This window comes from Parus major, chromosome 1, assembly GCF_001522545.3.
Source record: "Parus major isolate Abel chromosome 1, Parus_major1.1, whole genome shotgun sequence".
NCBI classification, from domain to species: Eukaryota; Metazoa; Chordata; class Aves; order Passeriformes; family Paridae; genus Parus; species Parus major.
In genome coordinates, this window is record NC_031768.1 from 2,462,959 (window position 1) to 2,472,475 (window position 9,517).

At 42.6% G+C, this 9,517-nt stretch overlaps 2 protein-coding genes across 2 annotated transcripts in view; one reads left to right on the forward strand and one right to left on the reverse strand.

Annotated features, from left to right (window-relative positions):
- TTC3 (tetratricopeptide repeat domain 3) overlaps window positions 1–779 on the forward strand; it is a 49,011-nt gene extending 48,232 nt beyond the window's left edge. Inside the window, exon 47 of the mRNA XM_015635702.3 lies at window positions 444–779. Coding sequence (XP_015491188.1) covers window positions 444–459 — 16 coding nt within the window. The 3' untranslated portion in view covers window positions 460–779. The remainder of the gene's footprint in view (window positions 1–443) is intronic.
- VPS26C (VPS26 endosomal protein sorting factor C) overlaps window positions 264–9,517 on the reverse strand; it is a 14,424-nt gene continuing 5,170 nt past the window's right edge. The window contains exons 3-8 of the mRNA XM_015630646.2: window positions 8,868–9,017; window positions 7,201–7,281; window positions 5,324–5,398; window positions 3,741–3,891; window positions 3,311–3,463; window positions 264–1,927 (exon numbers count right to left, since the gene is read on the reverse strand). Coding sequence (XP_015486132.1) covers window positions 1,845–1,927; window positions 3,311–3,463; window positions 3,741–3,891; window positions 5,324–5,398; window positions 7,201–7,281; window positions 8,868–9,017 — 693 coding nt within the window. The 3' untranslated portion in view covers window positions 264–1,844. The remainder of the gene's footprint in view (window positions 1,928–3,310; window positions 3,464–3,740; window positions 3,892–5,323; window positions 5,399–7,200; window positions 7,282–8,867; window positions 9,018–9,517) is intronic.

The following is a 9,517-nucleotide window of genomic DNA, read 5'->3' on the forward strand; positions in this document are numbered from 1 at the left end:
GCAGCACACAAAACTGCTGGATTTTTGGCTAAGGGACACTGAAATTATCCAGTTATTTCATCTGAAAGGCTGGTGCATAATTCCTGTGAAGAGGGAGCTTCTCCCTCAGATTTATCCCAATATCAAACTGACAAAAAGGATGGACCAAGAGGATTGGAAACCAAGACCTTCCCTTCCTCTGGCATAAACAATTCAGGATTCAAACCTGTGTGTGTTGTCTTTGCAGCTCCTCTCTTTGTATAAATCCACAGCTGAGAATTACAGTTGTTTAAATGATGACTTTTAGTCACATTTTGAAGGAAGAATTTTAAATTATTCATATGGACCCTATTATTCTTTAATCTCAAAGTAGGGTTAAAATTTGAATTTTGCCCCTTTTTGAGGAGCTGGTCTGTTTAAATGGGAAGGATTTTTAAATGACATTTCCTCTGTATTTTGTGCAGGAATGGTCATCACTAGCAGGAGAGGCAGAATTCCAACAGCTCAGGGAATTGTTCTCCTACTGTTTTCTGGGTCTGAAGTGGCCAGAGCACCTTCAACAGTGACAAATTTGTCCCAAAAAAGCCAAAAGGTGAGAACCAGAGCCTGGGAATCACAAAGTGTAACTCTGTTGTCTGAAGCAAGGGAGCATCCCATGGATTAGGAGCTCTTGGCTAATTCCAAGGATCACTTGTTCCCCACACTGCTACATCTCCTCCAGATCAAATTTTAAACTCCTCTCATTATTCAGTGTATTAATTACCAGTTGAATAAAAAATAAAATTACTGCTGCAGCCAAACACGTTGTTTTTGTGGAGTATTTCTGCTCAGTGTGAGTTAGGGGTGAGTAAATACTATGTGCTGTAGAATTAAGGCCTAAAAATTCCAGCACTGGAATCCTTTTCAGCTTCCAGGAGTTTTGGGAGGCTGCAGCTCTTCCCCAAATCCCTCTGTATCAGGAAAAAGTTTTAAGTTTCAGTAAATAGCATTTTCCTCCCCCTTCCCAGACATTGAAATGAAAATTTGAGCTTTTTCTTCCTAAAAGGCCAGGGCCCAAACTGGAATTACGTTCTCCTGCTTGGCAGTACAGCTGGATAAACCAAAGGAAATTCTTTTTCTCAGTTTTCTTAATTCTGCCTTTTTAGGTGCTCATCCTTACACTTCCAATTTCCATGATACAGACTGAGCCTGCCTCTACCCCACATGGAAAATTAATGGAAAATCCACAAGTTGTGGCTGTTCCATTAAAACATGAAAATCCACAACCTGTTTGAGTTGGGAAGGTTATTTCTTAGTGAATTATTTTTCATTTAAGTTGTACAAACACATTCATTTATTCCTCCAACACCAACTCCTGTTCTTGGTTTGACCAAAATTCCCTTGGTGTGATTTGAAATCACTCATTTCCCATCTACCTTGGGACTGATCCCACAGCAACACCTTCCAGAGTTGTAGCAGCATTTTTGAGACCTTCAGAACCCTTTTTCTCATTCTGTCACAATTCCCATCCCCTCCCAGTACGGCTCTAATGGGATTTATGAGTTTTCAGGGGTCTTCAAAGGACTTTGGAACAAGTATTACAAAATTAAATCAAGAGAGGAATTTGCTACATCCTCCCACGAGCTGTAAGAAAGGTACAGAATGATTCCTTCAGGATTTGCCTGAAAAAATTGGAGAAAATGTTGTTGAAGGCAGCAGGATTGGGAAATCCAGAGAGGCCAAGTCTTGGCCAGGTTAACAGGAAAGTGAAAGCACAAAAAGGGAGAAGGAATTGAGGTGGCTCCTGCTGAAGTCAGGCATGGATAAAGTTCCACATCTCCTCAGGAATTCCCAGTTAAATCCTTCCCTGTTCCTCCTGTGGGTGTTCACATCCTGCAGAGCTTCAGGGGAAAGTTCTCCGTGATGAGATGGTCGTCCTGCAGAAGGACCACGATGTTCACTTCAAACTCTGGGAAAAGGGGAAAAAGAGACAGAATTCCATGGGAAGCTGAATCCTGGGAGAAATCCTACTCCAATTCCACAGGAAAGCCGAATCCTGGGAGAAATCCTACTCCAATTCCACAGGAAAGCCGAATCCTGGGAGAAATCCTACTCCAATTCCACAGGAAAGCTGAATCCTGGGAGAAATCCTACTCCAATTCCACAGGAAAGCTGAATCCTGGGAGAAATCCTACTCCAATTCCACAGGAAAGCTGAATCCTGGGAGAAATCCTACTCCAATTCCACAGGAAGGCTGAATCCTGGCAGCAGGATGAGGTAGGAGCTCCTGAAATATTCCAGGCAGAACCTCACCCAGGCATCCCAACCCTTGGACCATTCCTAGAAAATCCTGCTTTGTTCTAATCTTTGGGATTCCTCTGGATTGTTTTATCACTGATAAATTATAGCAAATAATCCTCTGGAAAAGAGGATTCAGACATCAAAGAACAAAATGTTTTGGGAAAGAGACTGAGATGGTGTTTAAAGCATGGAATAGGAGAATTCCAGGACAGCTCCATTCCCTGTTTCCAGCATGTAACAGCCTCAGGAAATGGAATACTGGAATATTCACAGGCCTGCAAAGTGGAGAACAAAAATTCCAAAGGGAAAATCTACTCTTTGTCCTTCAAAGCCAAGATCAGTATCAGATCAATAATCAATCCTAAACAGAGACAGAACAAAAAGCCAAGCAGAGTTAATGAATGAAGGGAAGCAGAAATCAAAATAAATTCAAATTCTCACTGCAAATTGCTAGTGAAGAGCTTAAAATGGGGAAAAAATAATTATTTTGGGGAAAATCCCAGAGATTCTGTGATTTTCAGCAGATTCCAGCAGGATGAAAGGAAGAAATACAAAGCAGCCAAGTGGATTCTTGCAGTACTTATTTGAACAAGTGAGGAAAATCCTGATTTTGTTAATAAAAATACTGGATTTTGACAACAATCACCAGAGAGGAGCACGTGGTGGGTAAGAGAAGTCAAACCCTGTCCAACCTTGCAGCTTCCAGGGCTTTTGGCAGGAGGGATGGGAAACAAAGAGGAGAAGTGGAAAGAGGGATTCTCACTGGTGAGGAAAAGAAGGAATTTTATTCTTGGACTATTCCTTAACCACGTGACCACTGCTCCTCCTGTCCCCTCATCATGGAATTTTACTGGGATTAGCTTAGTGGCTGCACAGCAGTTGGGAAGTGTTGGAGGTGTTTGGGCTGTGTTTTCTCAGGCTGGAATGCAGCAGGATTTGGGCTGAGGGAAGCAGAGCCATGTCCTGGGCTTTTCCTGCAGCGCTGGTGGATTTATCTCCTCACCTGCCCATCTAAAGGGAATGACTGCCAGGAAAAAGCCTCCCCACTCACCCACTTTGAAGTTGGTTGTTTCCAGGGTGGGGCAGGTGAAGAGCCTGGGGAACACCATGTGGATGGGGATGGGGAGGCCCCTGCAGACGTCGCCGTCGGCGATCTGGATGTTCTGGATCTCCGTGGCGTCCCTGGCGTAGCCCTCAGCACACCCTGGGCAAGGAGGGAGAGGAGGGGAGGGAAATGGGGGGTGATGAGAGAAAGCAGCAGCCAAAATTTCCAACAGAGACACCCCAGGATCAGGGGGAAGAAAACCCTGGCAAGTTTTCCCAGAGTAAAGGATGGCGGAGATAATTTAAATTAACATCGGGGCCCTTCCTGCGAAGTGCAAACCCTGCCTCGGTGCTCTGGCCTCTCTTTAACGCTGTTCCCTGCTTCCCTGGGAGGGATGGAGGGAATTCCTGCAGGCTGTTCCCTGCCCAGGGCTCACCACAGGTCTCCACACGCACGAGCTGCAGCTCGATGCTCTTGACGGCCGCCTCGGCGCTCTCCACCAGCAGCTCCCCCGTCAGCGGCTGCGTGATCACACAGTTGGTGGAGTTCAGGTGCCCTCTGATCAGGAATTTGGGGAGGGAGGCTCTCTGAAAAAGGTTGGAGGGAGGAGAAAAAGATGCCACTTTACACAATACACTTAACCTTTTCTTTTGTTTAAAAAAATGAAAGAAACCTGTCGTTCAATCCTTTTTCTGTAGGGTTAATCGTTTGATCTTTCAATTAAATTTTAAAGAAATGCATTTTGCAGAAATTGACTGTAACTACAGTAATAATACCTGATGACCACTCCATATCATACAATGTTACATTATCAGCAGATGTATAGAGAAGATAACATTTTTCAAAACATTCATGTATTGAGAATACTGAAACAAAGCAAAACTCTTAAATTTCTTGGGATGCATGACCATCATAATTTTTCATGTTATTTGTAAAAACAAAACCAGCAGATATCATTAGAAATACAACATCCAAATATATACCACCATACAATATTTATAAACTTTTTGATCTATTTTTGAAGGCACTTTATTCAATAGGGACTTCTTTTTAAAGCTTACTCGTGACTACAACAATTTGCAGATTAACCAACAATGCAATTTAAAAAGCTTCTAATTTTTGAATTGCCCAATTAAAACACTCTCTTTTCTCCCCTCTCTGACATGTCCAGCTTTCTGTTGTCTCTCTTATTTTCCTCTTTTTCTTTTGTTGGTTGTTTCAGTTGTAGTAAAGAGCACACTAAGAAAAAAAAGCCTTATGAAAGTTATTAAAACAAGAAGGAAATTCCCCAAAAGCTCCTAAATTGAGAAGAGTTCAGAAATTCCTCATGTAGCTCAGATTTATTTCTTTCACTCTGTACCAGGATTTCTCCTACAATCTCCCTTGACATGAGTCCTTCCTGCTGCCATGGATGGATTTTTCCTGGGAAGATCTGACAGAACTTGGCTGTTAGAATTGATCCAGGAGCTGGAACTGTGTTGGGAAGGAGTGGGGACCCCTTCCACAGCCCCAGGCTGCTCCAAACCCCAGTGCCAGCCCTGGGCACTTCAGGGATCCAGGGGCAGCCACAGCTGCTCTGGGAATTCCATCCCCTCCCCATCCTCACAACAACAATTCCTTCCCAATATCCCATCTAAACTTGCCCTCCTTGAGGCTTCCCAAAGCCACAGGGGGCTGTAAAAACAGACATAACCAAGGCTCAAAATGCACATTTTTAAGGGCTCTTGGCTGTCCATGGTATAGAAAGTTTTCCTTTGCTCCACTCCCATCTTTCACTCAGGAAAGGGATAAAAATATTTAACCAATCCTGAGCAGAGTTCCACCTTCAACTGGTCACCACAGTGCAAGAGATGAGACAGAATCACTTGATTGCTTAGAAAAGTGAGAAAGAAAATGAAATAATAAAATCAAGATAATCTGCCTGATAATCTGCAAGGCAGAATTAAATCATTTCTCTGGTCTCACTCAGCAACACACAGACTTTACATTTAAAATAAAACAAGAAGAGAATCCTTTTACCTCTTTAACATTTTGCAGAGTTTCAGGAGTAATGGTGAAGTCCACAGGGCTTGGCAGCAGCTTCCCTTTCTGTGACTGCAGGGAATGGAAGGGTTAAACTGAAATCTGATCCTCAAAACATAGAAAATTAAAATCCACAACAGCTGCCTGGAAGAGCAGGAATACCCTCCCCATCTGAAGCAGAGAGGGAAAAAAATTCAGTTTCCTATTTCTTTATGTACAAATAAATTCATTTTACGTGTCACTTGGAATGTTTCATTATTAAATTTGAGGAGGGGACATTCTAAATGAATTTGTGTCCATTGCTTCAAATCTGCTTTATAAATTCCTGTTCTGCACCAGCAAGGGGCTGATCTGGAACTCTGAGTGAGGATCTGCCCTCACTGCTCAAGAATTCCAAATAGCTGCTGCTGCCCAGCTGCAAGATGGAAGAGATTAGCAAAAGATTGGCTGCATTTTCCCAAAATGACAAATTCTGGCACAGAATAAGCTGAAGGGAAATGGTACATTGAGCACTGACAGTGAGAATTATATGTTCAGTAAAACCTCATTAATTCACCCTGACTGAGAGATCCATGATTTACTGACTGGTGAGCTCAGAAGTGCTGTAGTGGGAACAAGAAATAAACTCAGGAAAACTGCAGGAGATGTGATTTGTCACTCCTCTGACAAGTGTGGCTCACTTCTCAGTGTAATAACGAACCAATAAAATGTAGCATCAGATATTGCAGGAAATATTGAAATCTTACCAACAGGAAACTTGTTTGGAACACCAAACTAAATCTTTTAAAGAGGTACTTTAGAACTAAAATAACATTTCCACCACAAGTCCTGAGTGACATAAAGGATTTTGATATTTACTGTCCTGTTAAGAGTTCAAAGGAATGATAGAAGCAGGATGTTCCAGCAAGTTTTAGATGGAATAAAGGACATTTCAGCTGCTCTGGACAGGCAGAGCTCAATCTCAACCAACCCCAAATCCCACACAGGAACTTCTGGAACAACCAGCAAAACATTTTCTGGGAGTCCAACCTCCTCCCATAATTATTAGGACTAGAAATAAGAATTAATCAGAAATTAGAAACGATATTTCCCTTGTTTCCCTTGCAGGAGTGGCCAGGCACTGGAATGAGCTGCTCAGGGAAGTGGTGGAGTCTCTGGAAGTGTTCAGGAGTCTGGATGTGGGACATGGTTTGGGGTGAGGATGGGACTGGATTATCCTGGAGGTCTCTCCCACCCTGGAGATTCCATGATTTCCACTTGCTGCAGACCCAGCTGTGATACCTGTGAGGGCTCTAAATCAGAATTCCTCATCTGAAGAACAGAAATCAGGTATTTTCATCACCCAACTTCCATTTCCAGGACTGGGGGGGCCTGGAAGCTTTGGCTGAGAACTCCTGGGATAATTCAAAACAGGGTTTGGAAAAATGACATCGTATTTATGTGACCACCCCATTGTCTCAGAACTCCAAGGATGAATAAGAGAATAAACTCAGGGCACTGTAAAAACAGCTGAAAATCCAACTCCTCTGTCCTTTGAAATTAAGAGAGGGATGGGTTTTTCTAATCAGAAGCAACAGCTCTTTGGGATGGTTTTGTTTTGGGGCAGATTTCCTTTACTCCTGCATTTTGGATAAAGATCTCAGGCACAGGGGGAGATTTTGGGGTGTCCTGTGCAGGGCCAGGAGTTGAGTTTGATGATTTTTGAGGTCTCTTCCAACTCAGGATATTCTGATTCTACACTTCGGTAATCTCTCATGTCACTACCACAATTTCCATGGATTTAGGTTTTGGTTTTTTTCCCTTAAAGTGGGGGGGTGGGGGAAATCAATCAAAAAAAATTGATTAATTGCAAAATGAACAGAAATGACACTCACCAGGGAGTGGACAATGAATTCACAAGTCTTGGTCAGGTCCTTTGCCAGCAGCGAGCGCCTCATGTCACAGCGCAGGGTGTACTGGGGGGAATGGGGTGACACAGGGCAAAAAGAAGAGCTTTAATTCAGATTTCTTCCCTCTTTCACAACTTTTCACCTCCATTCACCCTGTTTTGGTTAAGGGATTATCAGTGTGATGTATTCACAGCCCCTCTCATTTTGATTTTCTTGAATTCACAGTTGTTGGGGTATTTCATGGGGAATTTCAGCCACACAGCTGAGCTCAAAGCAGCACTAAAATCAGCAGTGAGGTGAATTTCCTTCCAATCTGCTCCCCCTAAAATGGGAGCCATAAACCAGTGGATGAAAAATAGTGAGAATTTGGTTATCCCAGAAATTCTACATTTCAGCATCTCCAGCAAAGCCTCTCAGTGTCCTTACAGGACAGGGAATTTGGTGGGATGGGTTTTTTTTTTTGTTTTGTTTGATTTTTAATTCCTCCCTCAGACCAGGGATTTGGGTTCCTCACTTCTAGTTCACAGCCACAACCCCCCAACAGTGTCTGATTAAAGATTTCTGTATCAGAATAGAGACCTGAGCCCACAATTAATCCCTAAATCAAGACAGAGAGGCTCAATTAAACTGCCCAGAGGTTCAGGAAGAGTCTCTTAACCAGCACCTCATTGTTACAATTCCCTCTTCAGGAGAGCAGGACTCTCAAAGTTTGGCTGAAATTTAAATTATTAAATCTCAATGGTATTTTATCCAAGGAAAGCTACACAGATGAGAGAAGGAATGACAAAATAAAACAAATATTCCTCATTACAGTGCACCTCAAACTGATTGATCACAGCAAGTTATTTGGGATATGGCAAGCAACTCGACCAGTGCTGCACCATTTCTGACATCCCTACCACAAACAACAGCTGTTACATGAGGGAAGAAGCCAAAACTGAACAAATAAATGGAAAGGTTTTAAAAAACATCCCAACACAGACAAAAAACAAGGAATATTTTTCTTTAGTTACTTCTGACAGACTGCTGGAGAGTGATTTGGTTTTTTGTTTTTTTTCATTCCAGTGACACAAAAATTGCCTAACACAGAATTTACCTTCAAGAGATGGCTGAAGAAGGACTTTCCCCCAAAAAAAACATCAAAAATCACCCAAACAAACCAACCCACCTATGATAAGGCAATTTTTAACCAAAAAAGATCAAATTTCCAAACTGTATTTCCACAGACTGTGTCCAAGCAGGTATTCCATACAGATCTGGGCAGGGAATGTTACTCCTCACCCCAGCAAAGCAAATAATTCCTGATTTGTGTTGCTCTCAACACTTGGAGTTTTCCTTATGAATTACAGATTATCTGGAATACAGCCACACTGTGGAGCTGTTTTTTTCAGGAAGGGAATGGAAACAGTCACCTACAACATCAGGGTGGATCAAATTCAGGTTACAGTTGTTCTGCTGAGGTATTTCAGGTAAAACATCTTGTTTGTGCCATCATTCCTTAAAGATTTACTGGATAAAGGGTGGAAGGCTCAGTCAGTGTGAAAAAAAACCACCACCAAACTCCATCCTCAATTTCCATGGATTAAGAGCTGCTTTAGAAGACAATGTGCAGATGAAACTTCTGATTTTGTCTCCAGACAGGACCTCCTCACCTGGATATTGACAAAGACTCCATGATATGTCTCATACAGAACTTTGTTGCCCTTCATTTGCAGCGGGAATTCGAAGGGAATTTCTGTCTTGCCACTGGGGAGCTTCCCTGGTTTCACCATTTCAATGGTGCTGTTGATAATCTGAATAGGCTGCAAGGATCAATATTAAACAGGTTTAGGTTGAGACAGAACCAACAACATCTAAACTCTACCAGAATTCCTGGATTTCCAGAATCCCAGGGACCTCTTCAGGACGCTCAGTGCTGGGATATTTTTTTTTACAATGAAAAGAAACGTTAATATTTTGCTCAAGGGAACAATTTCTATTTTATGGTTTCTACTAATGACCAAAGATATTCAGGGAGCTCACCAGGAGCAGCTCCAACTTTGGGAAGTGGAGCTTCATTTGCTAAACTGTGACCCATAACAGCAGCAGGAAGGACCAAGGCTGTGCAGCTGAGCACTCAGCCATCCCCTCTGACCTCTGCAGTTCATTATTATTTCAGGGAGGTCTCTCACTGGAACGAGGGTTAACTGTGGTTTCACTGGGGAGGTGGCTTGGAGATGACATTTCTTTTCTCTCTGCAGTTTTACCATTATTGTCCCCAACTCCTGGGCTCCCAATACAAGAAAGAAGTGAAGCTGTTGGG